The following is a 24948-nucleotide window of genomic DNA, read 5'->3' on the forward strand; positions in this document are numbered from 1 at the left end:
CCTGAGTTTGATAAACCACTGTCGACGGACATACCAGAGTTTGAAAAAAACATTTACTTTAAACCTTATTTTAATAGAGATACGATTGACTTACCTAACTTTGAAAAGTACAGACTGGTTTAGTTTTACAATTCAAAATTGGCGCCATTGTTATCTCAATTTTGGCGGGGAGTGGACTTACCGGAGTTTGATATGTATCGACTCAATTTCTTATCGCTTGAATTATATGCTGCATGGTTTTGTCTTTCTATACAAAACAAAATTATTAAAAATCTGTTCAGACACATGTTCAGAAGCTAGTATAAAATGTCAGAGACAGACTGTTGTTAACAGTTATAATATAAGCATGTAGTGGTGAAACATATTTAACATTTACGCGCGTAGATATATTTTTCAGTCAATTGCAGATAGTTTCAGATAGCCTACGCCAATGTGAAGATAGAATATTGTTCCTCATGATATATGATGCTACGCTAGGCTACTGGTAAACTTATATATCTATGAAAAATATTTGTTGTATGTTTTAATTTTATCTGTGCTACGTGTATGACTTGTAAGATTTGTTCTTTGAAAAATTGCGTAATTCGTCTTTGTCGTATGTCGTAGTAAACGTAGCGTTTGTCTACGCGTGTTTGCTACGCCAGCAGTAGACACGTACGTAGCGTACGTAGCTTAGCGTAGCGAACGTAGCAGTTGTAAAATAATCGAAGTAGAGTGATCTTACGACTAAACCGCATTACTCTGGAGTCTGGATTTTAAGCACTAGTGAAACCTTTTAAGTGCACGTTGAACATGATAATATTTATACTTTGTAAATTTCGTAGACAGCTTTATTACAATTACAATTATTATATAGCGTACATTATTGCAAATTCCCTGCCTTGAAGAGATACTAAATGCAAAACAGAGCAGTTTTGAAGACGCTAATACCCTTAGTGGTATAATTAAGAGGCAATCCTAAAACGCGCAAATGATTTCACGAGAATGCAGCGAAGCGTAAGCACCGTAGGATTGAGCATTCAATATTTACAAGTATTATAATACATTTCAAGTGATTTGTACAATACCAGATACCTCTTTATTATTGTGGTCTCAATTAGTACTATTTTTGTTTCTTTTATTTTAAGAGGATAATCCAAAGCCGTTAACGATTTAGATGTAGACGTGTATTGTAATATACATATTTATTAGATTCTTCTTTATAAGTGTTTAAACTTCAAACCAATCACGTATATTATAATATATAAAGCTACACTACCACTCACTGACTGACTGACATCGGGTTTCTCGGAAACTACGCGGAAAGTTGGGGGGATTTCGACGTGACCGTGTAGAGGTGCGCCGAGTGACCACCGGAAAAATATTGACATCTCCAACACCCTGGACAAGAGAGTGGACCCCTGGAGGTGCGCAGAAACGGTGGCACCTGGAGGGGGGGTGTCTGAACAAAAAATGCTCGGAACTGGTGGCGATTACCAGGGGAGGTGGAAAAATGGGGATTTTCGCGAAAACAAGATGGCCGCCGTACTTTGCCAAAATCGCCGTTTATGAATCCTTACGTCTCAAATTTGGCACACGTGCTCTGTTCGAGCCGGCGAATCGATCGGTGCCCCGTTCGAGTGGCTCCGGGCCCCAGTTTCCAACTTTCATACAACGCGAAATCCAACGGCCCGCGGAAACGGTCCGAGTTGGGTGGGGGGTCCCGGAACTAAAAATGATCACCACCCTGGGACGCTACCAGGGAGCTACAGTGGGACGCTCGATTTTGGAATTTTTCCATTTTTGGCGCAAACATAAAAACGTAAATTTAGACGAGGTGGTGCAATGGAGAAATACACCAATGATGCATTCGTACTCGCCCAGCTCCCAGGATATCCAGAAAAATCCGAAATCTTAAACTTTCCCTCATCTCTCGAAGACGGTCAACGGCCCGCGCAAACGGTAGCAGCTACATCTGGGGTGCTCAAACTAAACTTGTAGTAGACCTCGAGCAATTACCACAGAGTGTGAAAAAAATTCAAAATGGCGGAAAAAATGGCCGCCGCCATACAAATGCTAAAACGGCCATCGCTGGTCCGATCGCGCTGAAACTTGGCACAAGGGCTTTAATCAAGCCGCACATTAAGTTGGCATACTCATAATCGAGTTTCCATGGCTGGTTTCTGAGTTTCATACAACGCAAAATTCGACGGCTCTCCGAAACGGCGCCAGATAGCCGGGGGGTGTAGAACTAAAAAATGATCAGGAAGATGGGGTGCTCCCAGGGCAATCGAGAAATTTCAAATTGGACGCAATTTTTTTTTCAAAAATGGCCAATTTTTCAAAGCAAGATGGTGGCGCCGGTTACTTCACGATCGGTCTGAAAATTGACTTCTGTGCTCTAATCGGCTAGATTTACAAAACTGCATACTCAGAATATCTCTCCGACCCCCGGTTTCCATTTTCCATACATCACGAAATTCAACGGCTCTCTAAACTGGTGGCACTTAGGTCGGGGTTGCCGAAGTAAAAAATACTTCAAAACTTGGTCCGCTTCCAGGCATATAAATTTTTTTGTTGAAAAGCGAATTTTTTTTTTCGAAAATTTTGTATGGAAATTTCCATAGTAGGAAGGGTAATTGAATAGCATCGGCAAAAGACGGCACCGCGGGCTGCTTGCTGCCCGCGCACCGCGCAACTTCGAGGGTTGACAGCCTCCCGGAGTAGAAAATATTTATTAACTTTTGAACTACCTACCGCACGAGCCAAGCGAGCGAAGCGAGCGAGTCACGGCAGCGGCCAGCATAAATATTCAAATAGGTAGCGAGGAGCGAAGCGACGAGCGTGTTAGGTTAACTTTTGAACTACTTACCGCACGAGCCAAGCGAGCGAAGCGAGCGAGTCGCGTCAACGGCCGGCCTAAATATTCAAATAGGTAGCGAGGAGCGAAGCGACGAGCGTGTTAGGTTAACTTATGAACTACCTACCGCACGAGCCAAGCGAGCGAAGCGAGCGAGTTGCGGCAGCGGCCAGCCTAAATATTCATATAGGTAGCGAGGAGCGAAGCGACGAGCGTGTTAGGTTAACTCTTGAACAGTTTATTATGAAAAGTCACTGCCCGCTATCGATAAGACGTTTCAAAAATTTTACCAATATTTGAATAAGTAATTTATAAGCAGTTTAGGTAGCGAGGAGCGAAGCGACGAGCGTGAAAGGTTAACTTTTGAACTACCAAACGAGCCATGCAAGCGAAGCGAGCGAGTCACGACAGCGGCCGACCTAAATATTCAAATAGGTAGCGAGGAGCGAAGCGAAGAGCGTGTTAGGTTAACTTTTGAACTACCTTTCGCACGAGCCAAGCGAGCGAAGCGAGCGAGTCACGGCAGCGGCCGGCCTAAATATTCAAATAGGTAGCGAGGAGCGAAGCGACGAGCGTGTTAGGTTAACTCTTGAACAGTTTATTATGAAAAGTCACTGCCCGCTATCGATAAGACGTTTCAAAAATTTAACAATATTTGAAAAAGTAATTTATAAGCAGTTTCGACTGACTGTAGAATCGCTGTTAGCAGATGTAAGAAATGGACAGGAAATTCGAATGCATTTTCAAATGACTGAAGATTTCTGCCCTGGGATGAGCCGCGAGCTGCTTGCAGCTCGCGCACCACGCACCCTCGAAGGTGGACAGCCCCCCGGAATAGAAAATATTTGAATGGGGAATTTATAAGCATTACCGACTGACTGTAGAATCACTGTTAGGAGATGTAACAAATGGATAGGAAATTCGAATGCATTTTCAAATGACTGAAGATTTCTGCCCTGGGATGCTTCGCGGGCTGCTTGCAGCCCGCGCACTACGCTCCCTCGAAGGTGGACAGCCTCCCGGAGTGGAAAATACTTGAATGGGGAATTTATAAGCATTAACGACTTACTGTAGAATCGCTGTTAGCAGATGTAACAAATGGATAGGAAATTTGAATGCATTTTCAAATGACTGAAGATTTCTGCCCTGGGATGAGCCGCGAGCTGCTTGCAGCTCGCGCACCATGCACCCTCGAAGGTGAACCGCCCCCCGGAATAGAAAATATTTGAATTTGAAATTTATAAGCACTTCCGATTGACTGTGGAATCGCTGTTTGCAGTTAATAGCAAATTGACGGGGAATTTTAATGCATTTTCAAATGACTGAAGATTTCTGTCCTGGGATGCTTCGCGGGCTGCTTGCAGCCCGCGCACTACGCTCCCTCGAAGGTGGACAGCCTCCCGGAGTGGAAAATACTTGAATGGGGAATTTATAAGCATTACCGACTGACTGTGGAATCGCTGTTAGCAGAAAATTACAAATGGACTGGGAATTCTAACACATTTTCTAATGACTGCCCTATTGCTTCAACCCAGGGGCAAAAGGGGCTCGCGGGCTGCTTGCAGCCCGCGCACAACGCACCAGCTAGTCATATATATATAAAGCTACACTACCACTCACTCACTGACTGACTGACATCGGGTTTCTCGGAAACTACGGGGAAAGTTGGGGGGATTTTGACGTGATCGTGTAGAGGTGCTCCCAGTGACCACCGGAAAAATATTGACATCTCCAACACCCTGGACAAGAGAGTGGACCCCTGGAGGTGCGCAAAAACGGTGATACCTGGAGGGGGGGTGTCTGAACAAAAAATGCTCGGAACTGGTGGCGATTACCAGGGGTGGTGGAAAAATGGAGATTTTCGCGAAAACAAGATGGCCGCCGTACTTTGCCAAAATCGCCGTTTATGAATCCTTACGTCTCAAATTTGGCACACGTGCTCTGTTCGAGCCGGCGAATCGATCGGTGCCCCGTTCGAGTGGCTCCGGGCCCCCGTTTCCAACTTCCATACAACGTAAACTCCAACGGCCCGCGGAAACGGAGTGAGTTGGGTTGGGGGTCCCGGAACTAAAAATGATCACCACCCTGGGACGCTACCAGGGAGCTATAGTGGGATGCTCGATTTTGGAATTTTTCCATTTTTGGCGCAAACATAAAAACGTAAATTTAGACGAGGTGGTGCAATGGAGAAATACACCAATGATGCATTCGTACTCGCCCAGCTCGCAGGATATCCAGAAAAATCCGAAATCTTAAACTTTCCCTCATCTCTCGAAGACGGTCAACGGCCCGCGCAAACGGTAGCAGCTACATCTGGGGTGCTCGAACTAAACTTGTAGTAGACCTCGAGCAATTACCACAGAGTGCAAAAAAAATTCAAAATGGCGGAAAAAATGGCCGCCACCATACAAATTCTAAAACGGCCATCGCTGGTCCGATCGCGCTGAAACTTGTCACAGGGGCTTTAATTGAGTCGCATATTAAGTTGGAATACTCATAATCGAGTTTCCATCGCTGGTTTCCGAGTTTCATACAACGCAAAATTCGACGGCTCTCTGAAACGGCGCGAGATAGGTGGGGGGTGTAGAACTAAAAAATGATCAGGAAGATGGGGCGCTACCAGGGCAATCGAGAAATTTTAAATTGGACGCAATTTTTTTTTCAAAAATGGCCGATTTTTTGAGGCAAGATGGTGGCGCCGGTTACTTTACGATCGGTCTGAAAATTGACTTCTGTGCTTTAATCGGCCATATTTACAAAACTGCATACTCAGAATCTCTCTCCGACCCCTGGTTTCCATTTTCAATACATCACGAAATTCAACGGCTCTCTGAACCGGTGGCACTTAGGTCGGGGTCGCCGAAGTAAAAATGCTTCAAAACCTGGTCCGCTTCCAGTCATGTAAAAATTTTTGGTAAAAAGCGAAATTTTTTTTTTTCGAAAATTTTGTATGGAAATTTCCATAGTAGAAAGGGTAATAGGAATAGCAACGGCAAATACGGCGCCGCGGGCTGCTTGCTGCCCGCGCACCGCGCAACTTCGAGGGTTGACAGCCTCCCGGAGTAGAAAATATTTATTAACTTTTGAACTACCTCACGAGCCAAGCGAGCGAAGCGAGCGAGTCACGGCAGCGGCCAGCGTAAATATTCAAATAGGTAGCGAGGAGCGAAGCGACGAGCGTGTTAGGTTAACTTTTGAACTACTTACCGCACGAGCCAAGCGAGCGAAGAGAGCGAGTCGCGTCAACGGCCGGCCTAAATATTCAAATATGTAGCGAGGAGCGAAGCGACGAGCGTGTTAGGTTAACTCTTGAACAGTTTATTATGAAAAGTCACTGCCCGCTATCGATAAGACGTTTCAAAAATTTTACCAATATTTGAATAAGTAATTTATAAGCAGTTTAGGTAGCGAGGAGCGAAGCGACGAGCGTGTAAGGTTAACTTTTGAACTACCACACGAGCCATGCGAGCGAAGCGAGCGAGTCACGACAGCGGCCGGCCTAAATATTCAAATAGGTAGCGAGGAGCGAAGCGACGAGCGTGTTAGGTTAACTTTTGAACTACCTATCGCACGAGCCAAGCGAGCTAAGCGAGCGAGTCGCGGCAGCGGCCAGCGTAAATATTCAAATAGGTAGCGAGGAGCGAAGCGACGAGCGTGTTAGGTTAACTTTTGAACTACTTACCGCACGAGCCAAGCGAGCGAAGCGAGCGAGTCGCGTCAACGGCCGGCCTAAATATTCAAATATGTAGCGAGGAGCGAAGCGACGAGCGTGTTAGGTTAACTCTTGAACAGTTTATTATGAAAAGTCACTGCCCGCTATCGATAAGACGTTTCAAAAATTTTACCAATATTTGAATAAGTAATTTATAAGCAGTTTAGGTAGCGAGGAGCGAAGCGACGAGCGTGTAAGGTTAACTTTTGAACTACCACACGAGCCATGCGAGCGAAGCGAGCGAGTCACGACAGCGGCCGGCCTAAATATTCAAATAGGTAGCGAGGAGCGAAGCGACGAGCGTGTTAGGTTAACTTTTGAACTACCTATCGCACGAGCCAAGCGAGCTAAGCGAGCGAGTCGCGGCAGCGGCCGGCCTAAATATTCAAATAGGTAGCGAGGAGGGAAGCGACGAGCGTGTTAGGTTAACTCTTGAACAGTTTATTATGAAAAGTCACTGCCCGCTATCGATAAGACGTTTCAAAAATTTAACAATATTTGAATAAGTAATTTATAAGCAGTTTCGACTGACTGTAGAATCGCTGTTAGCAGATGTTACAAATGGAAAGGAAGACTTCTTCCCTGGGATGAGCCGCGAGCTGCTTGCAGCTCGCGCACCACGCACCCTCGAAGGTGAACCGCCTCCCAAAATAGAAAATATTTGAATTTGAAATTTATAAGCACTTCCGATTGACTGTGGAATCGCTGTTAGCAGATAAAAGCAAATTGACGGGGAATTTTAACGCATTTTCAAATGACTGAAGATTTTTGTCCCTGGAATGTGCCGCGAGCTGCTTGCAGCTCGCGCACCACGCATTCTCGAAGGTGAACCGCCCCCCGGAATAGAAAATATTTGAATGGGGAATTTATAAGCAGTTTCGACTGACTGTAGAATCGCTGTTAGCAGATGTTACAAATGGAAAGGAAACTCGAATGCATTTTCAAATGACTGAAGATTTCTGCCCTGGGATGAGCCGCGAGCTGCTTGCAGCTCGCGCACCACTCACCCTCGAAGGTGGACAGCCCCCCGGAATAGAAAATATTTGAATGGGGAATTTATAAGCATTACCGACTGACTGTAGAATCGCTGTTAGGAGATGTAACAAATGGATAGGAAATTCGAATGCATTTTCAAATGACGGAAGATTTCTGCCCTAGGATGCTTCGCTACGCTCCCTCGAAGGTGGACAACCTCCCGGAGTAAAAAATACTTGAATGGGGAATTTACAAGCATTACCGACTGACTGTAGAATCGCTGTTAGCAGATGTAACAAATGGACAGGAAATTCGAATGCATTTTCAAATGACTGCCTTATTGCTTCAACTCAGGGGCAAAAGGGGCTCGCGGGCTGCTTGCAGCCCGCGCACCACGCACCCTCGAAAGTCGACAGCATTCCAGAATAGAAAATATTTGAATTGGGAATTTATAAGCACTTCCGATTGACTGTGGAATCGCTGTTAGCAGGAAATTACAAATGGACTGGGAATTCCAACACATTTTCTAATGACTGCCCTATTGCTTCAACCCTGGGGCAAAAGGAGCTCGCGGGCTGCTTGCAGCCCGCGCACAACGCACCAGCTAGTTATAATATATAAAGCTACACTACCACTCACTCACTGACATCGGTTTTCTCGGAAACTACGTGGAAAGTGGGGGGGATTTCGATGTGATCGTGTAGAGGTGCGCCGAGTGACCAGAGGAAAAATATTGACAACTCCAACGACCTGGACAAGAGAGTGGACCCCTGGAGGTGCGCAAAAACGGTGATACCTGGAGGGGGGGTGTCTGAACAAAAAATGCTCAGAACTGGTGGCGATTACCAGGGGAGGTGGAAAAATGGGGATTTTCGCGAAAACAAGATGGCCGCCGTACTTTGCCAAAATCGCCGTTTATGAATCCTTACGTCTCAAATTTGGCACACGTGCTCTGTTCGAGCCGGCGAATCGATCGGTGCCCCGTTCGAGTGGCTCCGGGCCCCCGTTTCCAACTTCCATACAACATAAACTCCAACGGCCCGCGGAAACGGTGCGAGTTGGGTGGGGGGTCCCGGAACTAAAAATGATCAACACCCTGGGACGCTACCAGGGAGCCATAGTGGGACGCTCGATTTTGGAATTTTTCCATTTTTGGCGAAAACATAAAAAGGTCCATATAGCCGAGGTGGTGCAATGGAGAAATACACCAATGACGCATTCATACTCGCCCAGCTCCCAGGATATCCAGAAAAATATGAAACCCTGAACTTTCTCACAGCCCGCGAAGACGGTCAACGGCCCGCGCAAACGGTAGCAGCTACATCTGGGGTGCTCAAACTAAAGTTGGAGTAGACCTCGAGCAATTACCACAGATAGTGAAAAAAATTCAAAATGGCGGAAAAAATGGCCGCCGCCATACAAATTCTAAAACGGCCATCGCTGGTGTGATCGCGCTGAAACTTGGCACAGGGGCTTTAATCGAGCCGCACATTGAGGTGGCATACTCATAATCGAGTTTCCATCGCTGGTTTCCGAGTTTCATACAACGCGAAATTCGACGGCTCTCCGAAACGGCGCGAGATAGGTGGGGGGTGTAGAAATAAAAAATGATCAGGAAGATGGGACGCTACCAGGGCAATTGAGAAATTCCAAATTGGACGCAATTTTTTTTTTCAAAAATGGCCAATTTTTCAAAGCAAGATGGTGGCGACGGTTACTTTACGATCGGTCTGAAAATTGAGTTCTGTGCTCTAATCGGCCATATTTACAAAACTGCACACTCAGAATTTCTCTCCGACCCTCGGTTTCCATTTTCCATACATCACGAAATTCAACGGCTCTCTGAACCGGTGGCAGGTAGGGCGGGGTCGCCGAAGTAAAAAATGTTTCAAAACCTGGTCCGCTTCCAGGCATGTAAAAATATTTGGTAAAAAGCGAAATTTTTTTTTTCGAAAATATTGTATGGAAATTTCCATAGTAGGAAGGGTAATTGAATAGCAACGGCAAAAGACGGCGCCGCGGGCTGCTTGCTGCTCGCGCACCATGCAACCTCGAAGGTGGACTGCCTCTCAGAGTAGAAAATAATTGAATGGGTAATTTATAAACATTTCCGACTGACTGTTGAATCGCTGTTAGCAGATAAAAACAAATTGACAGAGAATTTTAATGCATTTTCAAATGACTGAAGATTTCTTCCCATCACAAAGGTGGACAGCCTCTCGGAGTAGAAAAAATATTAGAATAAGGAATTTATAGGCAGTTCAAACTGATTGTGGAATCTCTGTTGGCAGATCATAACAAATGGACAGGGAATTCTAATGACTGTAGATTTCTACCCTGGGATGGGCCGTGGGCTGCTTGCAGCTCGCGCACCACGCACCCTCGAACGTCGACCGTCTCACGGAGTAAAAAAACCAGCACGCTCACCAAGTGCCGGATTACCTCACGATCTTCTCTGGCTGAGAGGCTGAATAGTGTGCAGAAAAGATTGATTTTGTTGCATTGGTAGTTAGGCAGTTGCTATTCTATCTGAAATTTATCTTAAATTTGTTTAATGTATTCTCGTAGGGACCGTACTTCATAAGCTTTTAATATATGAATTTTAAAATAATATTGGAGAAAAAGACGCCAATAAGTAGAATGCTATTCAAATTCAATACGATACAGACACAATTCAAATTTTGAACCAATTCGACCTTGCGAAGTTATGTAAAGTATATACCTACCCTTAGATCATTAAGTTATGGATGGAGTACGCTGGCAAATGTTCTAACTAAACTTTCTGCTGATTTTGGTGCGGGGAGGGTAACTCACACTATTGAAACACAATCACACATTCACAAAAATAATTTGTTTCACGAAAGTCGTAAAAATTTACGACCTTTTAAGCGACGAGTTTTTAAATTCAACTCTATCCCTAAGTTCATAAAGATTAAATTTGTATTTTATTCCAAGTTGTCTCGTTCAATCGCGGTTCAATATCGCGTTCTAAATTCAACTTTAGAACTTAGATCATAAAGATTAAATTTGTATTTCTTTAAAAGATAGTCTCGTAAGGAATGCGGTTCATTATCGCGTTTTAAATTCAACTTTATCTCTTAGCTCATAAAGATTAAATTTGTATATTTTCTTTCCATGATAGTCTCGTGGGGCCGCATCAATGATCGAGTAAACATGACTCGATTATTTGTCTTGATCATATCGCTAAACGATACATCGACGATTATTAGAAATTGCATTTAATTAGAAATGTACGTTAAAAAAATAAAAAAATATACACAAATGAAAGGTTATTCCATCTTTTTTAATATTCGACATGTTTGAATTGCTTCTGCAAGACTTGACAGTGCAAAACGGCATTTTTAGCGGAGCACTCGCAGACGTCCTTTCGATGTTTTACGAATACGCAGAGTGTTTGTAATCGATTACGCAAGTAGTTTTTATGAAAGCACAAGATTTTTCGATTCGAATAATCTTATACCTCGGCAAAAGGGGAAACGCCTGCGAGTGTTATCCATTACTTAATGATCTAAGTACCTACCTAAACAGACTTCCTACAAAATTTTAGCCAATTAGGCAAATTATTAGTTAATTTTTAGGCGTTACGTTAACTACAAAATATTACATATTACATAATATATCAATATAGACCTGTCTACCTTAATTGTTACTTACATCAAAAGTTTACCTACATGAAACTTGAAAACACTTGAATGAGATTTGTAAATAGGTCATAGAGATAATATGTACTACGTACGTACGTAGTACATATTATCTCTATGGAATAGGTATATATTTTTTTACTAGCTTTCCGAGCGCCAACGGCTTCGCCAGCGTAGTTGAAGAACCCGCATAGTTGTGAATAATATAATATATATGTAATAAACCGAGAAGAGTAATTGCTATTAATGTTATTAAAACAAATAGTAAAACATCAAGGTAAAACAACCATATTTTTTATACAGATTTTCTACCGACGCATCTCAACTTGCAGTGTTGCAACCTTGCAGTGTTGAGATTTCTTCTCGACATAACGTAATTGACACAGTTAAACAGGACGAATAAATATATGTTACCTACCTACTGAGTTACTGACCATTGCTATGGGGTCTTTAAAACCGGCGTATATTTGCAAAACAATAATTGTTCTTTGTAATAAATATTTAATGTGTAGAAATGGACAGCTTATTTTTTATGCGTAGAAATGGACAGTTGATTTACTATGAAAGTTGGCATATAATGGTTTTTTATTTCATTAAACTTTCGCCATTGTTGTTATAAAAATTAAGTGTGAATAAAATGTAGGTACCTACCTACCCTCTTCAAATAAGTAGGTAACTATGATTTCAAATTAGAATAATCTATACATATAATAAAATCGTAGGAAAGTCAAAACTGTACATTGAATATTTTTTTAAAAGAATACATAATCCATGATCTATAATCGATATAGAAGCCAAAAACATAGTTTTTAGAATTTTTGTCTGTTTGTCTGTTTGTCGGTTTGTCTGTTTGTCTGTTTGTCTGTATGTTTGTCCGAGCTAATCTCGAAAAGTACCGCATAGATTGGCTTCAAATTTTGCATGAATATTACTAACAGGTCGGGTGAGGCTTTTATATACACATTATCATGCTATCACCTCCGGGGGAGGAGCTGTGAACCTTTATTTTTCTAACGTATTCCGTGTATTACACAGCGTACAATCTAAAGACTCATGTTTAAATGTTGTTTTTGGGTAAGCCACGCTATTATCTAGCTTTACACTATAAAAACTACGTCATTTACGTAATTTTGGCAGAGAAACAGTTTAATGAATCTTAGTAGTATAAAGACAAATTTGAAACAGCGCCATCTATGAGACTTCATTAAAATCAAATCAATTTACATATTTAACGCTTCTTGCAAATTTATAATTAAGAATTAAATAATATGATGTTGGTGGGGTTTTTAATTGTACTTATTTATTTAACTTTTTAACCCATGTCTTCCCAGAGTCCACTTCAGGTGCTTATATTTTATGTGAATATACTAAATAAAATTTTACAAGTGAGGGTAGATGTTTATTATTTGATGTCAAACAAGACACCATTAACAGATAATTGTGACATTTTAAAAAATCCTTCTTGCGTTCCCACAAAAGGCTTTGTGGGAAATGTGGCTTTTATATTTATTCTTTATACATAATTAATTATATAGTTAGACTCATGTTTTTAATTAGAATTGAAGTTACGACAAAATAAGAAAATGATGAAATTTTATTTTTATGTATAACTTTTACAAGACTATATTATACGCCCAAAGAAGGTCACTTAAGTTCTTGATAGAATTTTATTTGTTAGTAGCTTTTTAATAAAATAAGGTAAAGTAATCTTTTCATTTTTTTTTATTTACAGATTCAATGTTCATAAAAAATTAACGATTTGCGTGAGGATGTAGTAGAAATAAGTATCCTGGCGCGTGGTCAATTGTTGACTAAAGTCAATTTCCAACGTATGGTACAATCATTGGAAGAATCTTGGGTAATTTTAGAGGATATTTTTCGGGAATGAGAAAAGGGGCAGCCAACCACGTATCAGCGTGCGTACGTGAGAATCTACGTTTTAGTACCAAAAAAAATGTTATTTTGAAACGTAAATATTGCACTCACAACTACTGTACAAGTATGATTTTTATTCGTGCTTTACTGTTGTTTTATTATCGTTATGGCTTTCGCGGTACAGATAGTACTGGGATCAGAGTACATATTATTTATCAATTTAATATACGTACCACACCAAGTAAAATATTTACAATCATACCAAATGGATTAACACGGTATGTACATAAGGCGGTCTTATCGCTTACTAGCGATCTCTTCCAGACTGCCCAAGGTAAGAGATAAAGAATTATACTCATGATCCAGCAATTTTCAACCGAAAAAGAAGTTTTTCTGTAATTGGTAGTTGTTTCATTTATTTATTTTAAAAACCTAATTTTACTTTTACATTTGCCCATTTGCATTACATTCAGCTTCCATAAAACTTATAAAAATTTTATGTTTATTTCTGTCTAATATAACTACTCTTTTTTAGATAAATAAATAACAAAAACAACTTTTTTATTAAAATTTAGTACCTTGGGAAGATATTATCTATGTGTTAATAGAACAATACATAAAGGAAGTTATGTTACGATTTTATACAATGAAAATATGTAAAAAAATATTAGCAGGTGTAATTATTAAATTGATCCTGAACCCAAAACTGTAGTTAATTTTTTTGTCATTTAGTGTTTAATTCATGTCAATTGGTTCATTAATAAAAAAAATTATGATCATTTAAATAATCACGGCGAACATTTGCTAAGGCTATCTTAACCTAATAATGGCCGTAATCATTTTTTTTTAAATAAATCGAGAAATATCAGAAAAAATATCTTTAAACCCTTACATCTAATATATAAAAATCAATGCCACTTTTCGTTGTAATTCCATAACTCGAGAACGGCTGAACCGATTTCGATAATTCTTTTTTTATTATATTCCTTGAAGTACGAGGATGGTTCTTATGTAGAGAAAACGTTAATATGTACCACGGGCGAAGCCGGGGCGGACCGCTAGTAATAAAATAAACGTGAAATAATAATAATTATCAACAGGCATTCAATGAGAATTTAATAAATGAATACCTACTTACTTTAACATGTGCAATACTTATGCAAAGTTATCTAACATTAAAATATAATAAAAAAATTATAATATGAAAGAGATTTAAATTATTTGTATAGCAATATAAATCATTTGTTTCTACTTTATGAATATTATCACTAACAGACACTAGATAAGAAAATGAAACACATGAATAACTTTTTTCATTATACATATATTTATTTACACTGAAAACCTAATATTCAAACCATATTTATTTTATTTTATTATTGACATAACTTGGTGTAGGGATAGGTACCATGTTTAAATCAATATTTTAATGACAGTAACTTTTATTTCATATTTTTGTCAAGACTTCTGTAGGGATCCCGAGTAACTTTGTTCTTGAAAGATATTTTTTGGATAGATACATTTTTATGATGTTTGGTGAATTGAAATTGATAAAGAGTATGGCCACATTGCTAGACTCAGTTACTTTTTATATTGAAATGTATATAACTTTAAGATTGCGACTGAAGGACTTGTATCCATGGTTATGAATAAATTATTAAAAAAAAAAAAAAACAGTTACTTTTTCTTATAGCAAACAATGTTGTTTAAATTAATGTAAATGGCTTTTACTTATTAGGTATGTTTTCCTTTATATTAAGTATAGTAAGAACTAAGAAGTATAAAATGTACAATAACAATAGCCTTCAAGTTTTTAGAGATATCATGTTTATTCAAATTGAAATTTATACACTTTATTATTATTTTTTCATCTATAATAATGATCTACATAATACCATCAATGGGTCAATCAGTCTGTGTTATTCAATATTGATAATACAAATAAGTTTCTGGAATCTTCAATAAATGTACTTAAAATGTGAGCATCTGCAAATCATAAAACATTTCTTTTATGTTTGGTAAATTAAACTTATGTTTTTCTTCATTTTCATACTCTCTGATCTTATTAGATTTCACTTGTTTTACACTTGGCATTGTAATCTTCTTTCATCACAAAAATATACGTTTTAATTCATTGTTAATCGTTGTTTTATTTTTATTACTTATTGGAATCAAACGTTATAGTATCGACACGTCTTATTAGAATTAAATAATATAATGGTAAAACGAGTACATAGATCAATTACATGAAAACTTCTTATCCTCTTATCTTTTTACTTTTGGAGTGATAAATTTGCAAAACATATTTTTGATATGCATAAAAAAACACTTAATATTTTACATTCTATACAAGAAGCCTTTTTCTTATTTGTTTTCGGAAAGTTGTTTGTTGACATATCTATTAATTTGACAGTTGACACAATTAACATTTATACTTATTATTTTGACAAGTTTTAATATGAATAGGTAGGTATTAGAAAATTATATAATTGATGGGAAATAACAATTGAGAGACTTTAATTAATTAAACCTTTAAAAGAAATATAATGACATACAAAAAAAACAGATTTAATGAAATAAAAATTACGAGCATATATAACTTTTTTCCAAGTTCATTAAAATTAAAAACATTGCTATTATGACCAAAATATATATAATGTTGGCAGCATTGGATATGTTTTTTTAGATCAGAATAAACTTGAATAAAATTAATTATTAAGCAATTTAATCAAGACGTTACACTTTTTGTCTACTTTAGAATAATTTCATAAATATTATAGTATTATTTAATAATTATAAAAATATTGAATTCTTGATTATGTTTATAAAAAGCATTAATTGACTTCGATATTTATTTTAGGTATAGACTATAGACACAGTCTTCTTTATTATTAGAATAATAATTGTAATAATTTAACATTAGTAACTACCTATTTATTAAAAAAAAAAATATTATTAGGATTCATTTATTTTAATATAATATATTTTCGTAAAAAAACTTCTAAATATGAAAAAAATAAAATAGGTATGAATTATATTTAGGTATACAAAGATTAACTAACGGTTACATATTAATATTATACAGATGTTTTGAAATTATTTTTTCTTTGTATATATTAAACTTATGCGATATTCAAAATACCTACGTAATCACAAAATATTTATTAATATTGTATATTTTTAATTATGAAAAAATTACAAAACTGAGAAATTGTCTATTCCCACTTTTTCGTAATGTTTGCAACATGTCGCGACTGGATTTGTACTTCCGGTGGTTTTATTAGAAATTATGAATAAAACCGAAAAGCCCGCGCTTTCCCCTGAGTATATATTCTGTGCCCGCGCCATTCCTCTTTCATTACTAACTCGCCTGTTTGCAGGGTAAGTCGATTTACATATTATCATTAATAATTATTGCTCTCATATTGTACTTTGAGTGAATAATGATTTGAGTTTGTTTTCTTTATATATTTTACTAATACTAACTAACTAACGATTAAATATATTAATTAAGTTAGGTAATTTAGGTAATTATTACAAAAAGTCTTCATTCTTATTCATAACGATTTATTCTTTTGTTTTTTTTCAATGGTTTTAATGAATTGATGATTGATAATTTTAATGAAAACAAGTGACGTTTGTTTAATGCTTTGTTTTAAAATATTCATGTATCGTTTTCAGTAACTTTTCAATAACTTCGAGATTCTACGTGACCTCGTGCTCTCAACATGTTCCAAGCATCTTCTAGCAACAACGGCGGTAACGCAGCGGCAATGGCGTGTATCGCTACCGGTAAGCTTTATTCAATTTATTAGATCTAATAATTAACATACTTAGGTACATATTTTCATAGGGCTCTGTTAGGTAATCAATCAGGTTTACTTATATATTTTTTTTGTGCAAATTGAAATGTTCCAAATAAGTGTAAGTAGATATTTCTTATAATTATTCAAAGATTTTTTATGAAATTACCTAAATAATAATTAACTTACCTATCTAACGCTTATCATCCTAATACGTAATTGCCGTTGTCAAGTAGTATTAAACATTTTTCATTATTTAGTTGCGTATGTAGGTACCTAATCGATTACAGAATAAAGTAATTTTCTTTAACAAGACGTATAAATATAGTAGGTACCTACTAGGTAGGTAAGTCAGTACTATATTTTTTCCTATTTCGTTGTAAAAAAAATGCGCGGGAATCGTGGACCGGCAATGTCGCGTGATGAGCCGTGAGCCACCGTTGTCGGCGTCGATCGCCATTTTGTGTGAAGGGGTATATTAATTTTATTATGAAAATAAATTAAATATTAGGTAATTCCTTCAATATTATATTCAAAATTGTTAATATCCTTAAATAGTAAAAATAATGATTATTATAAATCATAATATTGTCTCTTGACATGTTATGTACTGTTTTGTATTAACTTACGTTATAGTGATACATACCTACCTACCTATTTTCTTTTTACAATTACTATTAATACAATTGAACGTATTATATTGATTTTGTAATGTAATGCTTATATGTATAAATAAACTAGCTTTCCGCCCGCGGCTTCGCCCGCGTTTTCAAAAGAAAAACCGGCATAGTTCCCGTTCCCGTGGGATTTCCGGGATAAACCTTATCCTTTGTGTTAACCCAAGTTACCCTCTGTGTGCTAAATTTAATTGTAATAGGTTCAGTAGTATTTGCGTAATTAGTAGGATTATTGAAATTTTCGGTTAAATTTCAATTGTTTTATAATAATTAAATATAATCAAATAATTTCAATTCATTATTCTCATAATCTCATTCTTCAAATTTTGTAGCGAAATTAATTTACACTTAGATTACCTAATAATTGGAGAGGCAAGATTTATATAAACAATGTTTTATCTAAAATAGTATTGGAGGCGGAAGAACGACTTTTAAGTTGTATCGTATAGTACCTATAACTAGGTACTATAATTATAATTGATAGGTAATAATTAAGAATTGATTTTGATTTCATACGGTTAATTATAGCTATATTATGACTTAATAAAAGAATAGGTATACCATATTGCGTAAGTACATAGTGTTAACATGTTAAATAATTCTAGATATGTTTGATTATACGAGTATAATAATATATCATAATTCATAGTACACTGCTGCGTCTCAGTATTGTTGCGAATATTTTTTTAAAAAAATAAGGGTAAGTTATTATCTACAATGACGCTATATTTTCTATTCGTATTTCGTAGCGAGTTACGTATATTTTTTAGAGAAGTTTCGATTCCTTAGACAATTTGGATCTCAACCGATATATAATCGAAATTTTTGTGTTAAGAAGTTTTAGAAAGGTAGGTAATGGTAATTTCACCACGGATACCTTCTTTAACATACCTATTTCATACTGATTTTTATTTTATAATCATACAATGCATTCTTTGTTTGGAACATTTCAGTTTGCTTAACATAATATAATATATGCCTAATATGTTTCTATATTCATCAAGTTGGATTGAACTGCACATGGTGTGCGAATTTTATTATAATCGGTTAAGTGGTTTAAGAGTCCATTGAGGACAAACATTGTGAAACGAGATTTATATATATTAAGAAGATAAATAGGTTTCTTCTGACCTGATAAAATGTCATTTTGTTTTTATTATTATTTTAATCGGTTAAATTATTATTAAAGGGTCAACGCATCAAGCCGATCCCCGGTTTAAGGGTAACAACGCACAATGTGTCGCGATGGCAACATGCGCGGCTGTATATTCTTCTATTCTAAATAGAGCCGTATTTTCTCGGGAAAATATAGACACTATTTTAGAATTTGGTGATATGTTATATATTCAAATAAGACCACTTGGGGTTGCGCACAATCATCCTCATTTATACCCTGAAGAATTGCCTTCTGATATACGTGTAGGGACCTATTTGGCTAAAATTAAACCGATGGCAGACAACGATAGTTGGATCGACAACGGGCTGTTTCCCACATGTGACGGCGACATAGCCACTTACACTTTACAATTAAAATTAATCCTAAAAAATAAAATATTTCACACTACACACAACGACTCCACACATAGCTACCTTTTCACCGGCGCTAATAATACGATATCTTTTTGGAGGTCAAATAATAAGTATTTTATTTTTAATAGCCATAACGTAGACGCGAATAATAAGTACGTACATAACCCACATTCGGTAGGAGCCGCACGTCTCTTTCAGTGCAACAATTTAGATACTCTTGCAAAATTTTTGTTTTGGAATCCGTCATTTGGTAGTCAATATCAAATTCATAAAATTATTTTAAATAATTTTCATAGTGTAAATATTATTAATGAATTAGTTAGCCCTAGATTACTACCCTTCGTCGATTCGACGACGCGTCACCAAAAAAATCGCTGTAACTTTTACGCGCGCGACCATATGATTTTCAGACTTCAGCTAATCTCAACCAACCCGTTGCGCTTGCGATGGACGGTAGTGCTTTGTGCGTGGAAGGTCCACACGCGCTGTTCCAGCAACCATGGCTCGTCACATCGACGAAGGTTAGTATTAACGTAACTTTTCGTACTATTTAGTTAAGTTATAATTACGTTATTTTATCTTTTATAATGGTGCCTATTATTTTATTTTTTAGATACGATTCATATGTTAGTTTTAGAAGTTGAAAGCGATAAGGAAGATTCATCTACGAGAGAGCCTGAAGACCACATTGAGGCTGAAGAAGCATGAAACGGAGGGTGATGATGAAGTTTCTACTGTAAATAAAGAGCAATTTCCAGATCAAAATTATGAGGCAAGTAGTAATACATCTCCCCACGTTCTATTGAAGACGAGACACCTATGAGAAATGAAGAAGAGCACTTCAGCTGACCCTAGCGATTACAAGACCATCGCGTACCATTCTTCTTGGGAGAGACAAACACATATTATGGTCATCACAACAGTCAAGGTCACAAAGCAGAAGACCTTCAAAGAACATAGATACATAGCACGTGGTCATGTACGCTTTTTTCAAGATATTTTAGATCCTCTTCAATGTTTTTCAGGTATAATTATTGGTGACATTACTGATACTCTGTGGGACTCAATTACATAAATTTTAAACATGCCAGGAAGAAATAATGTGAAAGTTATAAATGAGACTGAGCAAAGTAATGCTGCTGATGTGCCTCCATAGCAAACTAAAATAAACATATATGCTATATGTCCCTCCGTAAAGCAAAGGTAGACCTAAAAATAGGTGCACAAAGTGCATAAATCGTTGTGTGGGGAACACAAACTTGATGTGTGTCACAAATGTTTTAGATCCTAAGCTATTATCAAAATTATATTTTTAATTAATTTTCCAGATATTATTTTTGTAATTAATAGTTTATTTCGAGCAATTTAGAGGTATATATTATATGTACGGAATTTTTCAAAAAATTTAAGAATGTTCATAAATCGTGTAAACTGTGATCTCATTTTGATGACTGTTTGAATTAAAACTATGTTAAAATAAATATTTTAATATTTTTATATGTAGATTAATATCTTGTCCTTAAAATAAAAACATAACTACAAATATATTTTTTTAATTAAACCCCTAAATCCCCTCCAATAAACAGCGTAGACGAAACGACGAAGGTTAGTATTAAACGTCGAAAAATAAGGTTAGTGTTCTAGGGTTAGTGTAGATGACCAATTAGTTAGTGTAGACAACCGATTAGTTAGTGTAGACTGCCAATTAGTTAGTGTAGACGACGAATTAGTTAGTGTAGACGACGAATTAGTTAGTGTAGACGACCAATTAGTTAGTGTAGACGACCAATTAGTTAGTGTAGACGACCAATTAGTTAGTGTAGACGACCCTAAATTATCTATTTTAAAGCCAGTAGTTTTAGTTAATAAAAGTATACCCCCAAAATATGACCCTAAATTAAATTCCCTAAAACCAATAATTTTACTAAAAAATATTCGCGACCCTAAATTAACAACACTCGCACCCGTTGTCTGCATCAAAAAATTATCCGACGTTAGTAATGTAGGTAGGAAACGTGGTAGACCGGCTAAAAAAAATAATTCTAAAGCACACAAACAAAACAATATCAACTTAGATTCGGATGATAGTTCATCAATAAATTCAGTAGAGGTAGGACGTAAAAGGGGACGACCAGGTAGGCGATCGATAGACGCGGATGCTCATATAAAGGCGGTTACAAAATATAATAAAAAACATCCCGAGGTTAATAGGCAGGCAGTTAAAAAATATAATGAGAGTAATCCCGAGATCAATAAACGAGCAGTTGAAAGATATAGTAAGAATAATCCCGAGATTCATAGGCAGGCAGTTCAAAAATATAACGAGAGCAATCCAGAGGTTCATAGGCAGGCCAGTCAGAAGTTTAGTCAAAATAATCCAGAGGTTAATAGGCAAGCGGTAGATAAGTACAATAAAATCAATCGAAATCTAGACGTGGAATTACGGAATTCCAACAATTTAATAGGTACAAAGAGTGGCGACGGCTTAACTGTCGTCAAATTGTATAGTTTTAAAAACATTTCGTTATTAGATAGGGAAGCGTTTTTGTGTAGGCACTGTAATGCTAGATTGTTCTTTGAGGAAAAGAATCGTATCAAGTGGTGTTGTGGGGCTGGCGCTTATAACGTTCAAAATTTCCCGCCTTTAAATGAACCATTTTATAGCTTTCCTTCTTTTTTGAATAAACCTAGGGCTTATAATAATTTATTTGCTTTTAGTGCGTTAGGTGTTTCACACGGATTTCAACATCCAACAACGGGGGTATCATTTTTAAAAATTCAAGGGAGGGTTTATCACAGAGTTTTCGATCTTGCGTACTCAGAAACTACTAACCCGGCTGGACTTTATATTTATGATAACAGTGAGCGAGAGAGCCTCGCTTCAAGTTTAAATCTAGATTTAACAGTCATTCGGTCCATTACAAATTTCTTGCATAGTCATAACCCTTATATAGAGTGCTTCAAGCGGCTGAGCCAAGAACCATCCGACCACGCACACCTCATTTTTGAACACACCACACGACGCACACATGGCAACATTCTCGGTGATATGCCTCTGGGCAACGAGATTGCTGCCATTATAAGCAATGAGCAGGAGCGCTATATTCCGCGCGCCATTGCCATCTGGAAGATTGGCGACAAAAAGCCTCACACAGTAGATATAATGCACCCCTTATATGAAACTTTTCAATATCCATTATTGTATCCGCACGGTAACCCTGGATGGTTTCCTAACAAAACGGACAATAATGGAGCAAAACTAACCCAAAACAAATACGTTAGATGCCTCCTTCTGAGCGAACCCCGTTTCAACGATTTTAATCGTTTGTCCGAAGAGTGGTTAGTTGATATGCAATGTAGGATTTTAGAAGAAAGACTTCGTTACCTGTATAACATCCAAAAAGGTAACACGGATAATGCTCTCCGTTCCGCTCCATTAAGAGAAGTAGAGTCAGTTTTACAACAGATCAGTGTAGATGAGACTATTCGAGGAGAGGGTGGGGTTGTGCCTGGTAGAGTTTATTTGCCGAGTAGTTACACGGGGGGGCCTAGATATATGAAGCAAAAGTATATGGATGCTATGGCAGTAGTTAACAGATTAGGATTGCCATCTTTTCTTTTAACTTTAACTTGCAATCCCAAATGGCCTGAAATACAAAATTCAACAACAGGTCATCATAATACGCCTTCAATTTGTGCTAGAGTTTTTAACATTAAATTACAACAACTTTTGAGGGATCTTCGCACTGGGGTTTGGTTTGGTAAAATTGTTTATATTTTATATGTAATAGAGTTCCAAAAACGGGGATTACCACACGCTCATATCTGTTTTGCAGTCGAGGGTGGTGGCCCCGTTCACGGTACTGATGTTGATAAATTTATTAGAGCAGATATTCCTGACGCTTCAGAAGTTGATGGAAAATTGAGGAAAGCCGTTTTAGATTATATGGTTCATGGTCCATGCGGTCCACCGCATAGGACAGATTTAAAATGTTGGGATAGTGAAAAAAAAAAATGTACAAGCTATTTCCCAAAACCAGAGACAGAGGTCACGCATTGTAATGATAAAGGGTTTATAAATTTAAAGCGTAACAGTAAAAATATAGCCACCATTAAATACAGAGGGAGGGATGTAGAAATTAGTGATTTGTGGATAGTACCGTACAACGCTGCTCTTCTCCTTAGGTACGATTGTCATTTAAATTTAGAATCAGTGTCCACTCGAACTGTAATTAAATATCTTTTCAAATATATGACAAAAGGTCCAGACGAGGCTAGAGTCGCCATTGTTCCAGATGAACACAAAAATAACGAAATAGAACAGTACGTCACAAAACGATACATCGGTTCTGGTGAGGCTGCTTGGAGAGTTTTTGAGTTTGACGTCACGGGACGTGAGCCCACTGTTAAGATGTTAGATGTTCATTTAGAAAATCATCAGTCAATTTTTTTTAAGGCGGGAAATGAAGAACGTGCAGTTCAAAATTCAGATTCGGATCTCATCACGTATTTTAATCGTCCTCTCGGTGATGAATTTGATAGGTTAACATATTTAGATTTTTACGAGAGGTACATAGTTCACTCCAGCCGCCCCTCAACAAAAAATACAATCATTTACGAAATGAATAACGGAAAATTTTTGACAAAAAGACAGAGGGGAGAAATAGTGACGCGTTTATTTTGGGTCGCGCCCAACAGAGGTGAACAATTTTATTTAAGATTACTGTTAGCTTTACACCCCTGCCGTAGTTACAGGGATCTTTATAACTTGGGTGGTCCAAATTGTAGCACATTCCAGGAAGCCGCTAAAGCCGTTGGGATCGCCAACGATGAAGCCGAATACGAGATAGCTATGCAGGAAGCTTCATGTTTTTTGACCGGACCACGCCTCCGTAACTTTTTCGTATTATTGGCTGTTAACGGGGTAGCAGTAGCGACACTGTGGGAAAAATTTAAAAATGAACTAGCTGAAGACATCCTTAACCGCGTAGATAACGATCCGGATAGAGCGTACACCCAGGCCTTGGTTCAAATTGACCGTCTATTGCGTAAACATGGTACGTGTTGGTTAGAGCAAGGTTTGCCTGACGCGCACGATGACACTACCGAATTAGGCCGTGAGAAGGCTCTACACGATGCAGACGGGTTACGCGAATTTGTAGATATTTGGACACCCAAGCTGTCTCATGACCAGCTGCAAGTGTTCGAATATGTGCAAAATTTGCTCATTGATGATAGTTTTCGAAATAGTAACGAAAGTGCTATTTATATAGACGGTCCGGCAGGCACTGGTAAAACGTTGCTTTTAAATACGATAGCAGCGTACGTGAGGGGCGTACTCAACGGTGTAGTTTTGTGCACTGCGAGTTCAGGTATTGCCGCGCAGAACTATGACGGCGGTATGACTGCGCACAGTATGTTTCGGTATCCGTTGAGCGCTATTGACGATTTAGGGTATTGGTTTGTAACAAACGGAACCCAGAGAGCTGAACTAATACTACACTCCGATTTAATTATTTACGACGAAGCGCCGATGGTACACAAGTACCTCATCCATTTGTTAGATAGGTCTTTGCAAGACTTGACAAAGTCAAATAAAAGTTTCGGGGGAAAGGTTATCATCTTTGCCGGAGACTTTCGTCAGATTCCACCCGTAGTTACCAACGCCAAGTGTCATTCAGACATATTTAATGCCTCTGTAAAATCATCGCCCTTATGGCAGAGTTTAAAGACGTTTTCTCTAACTACACCTCAGAGGTGTAGTGAAGATAGTGTATTTTCCGATTTTTTGCTTCAAATAGGTTCTAACAATTTGCCTTTACATTCGGTAAAGGTCGGCAGATCTTGTCAAAATTTAATAGACCTTTCACTTTTA

At 37.7% G+C, this 24948-nt stretch overlaps 1 protein-coding gene across 2 annotated transcripts in view; it reads right to left on the minus strand.

Annotated features, from left to right (window-relative positions):
- Positions 1 to 24948, minus strand: part of LOC123704897 — a 490404-nt gene that overhangs the window by 408185 nt on the left and 57271 nt on the right. Inside the window, exon 1 of one of the 2 annotated variants that reach the window (XM_045653392.1) lies at positions 22459 to 22523. The exons of the other annotated variant lie outside the window; for it this stretch is intronic. Coding sequence (XP_045509348.1) covers positions 22459 to 22510 — 52 coding nt within the window. The 5' untranslated portion in view covers positions 22511 to 22523. Of the gene's footprint in view, positions 1 to 22458; positions 22524 to 24948 lie in introns of those variants that run through there. 2 annotated transcript variants of the gene reach the window in all.

The sequence above is a fragment of the Colias croceus genome, chromosome W, assembly GCF_905220415.1.
Source record: "Colias croceus chromosome W, ilColCroc2.1".
NCBI classification, from domain to species: domain Eukaryota; kingdom Metazoa; phylum Arthropoda; class Insecta; order Lepidoptera; family Pieridae; genus Colias; species Colias croceus.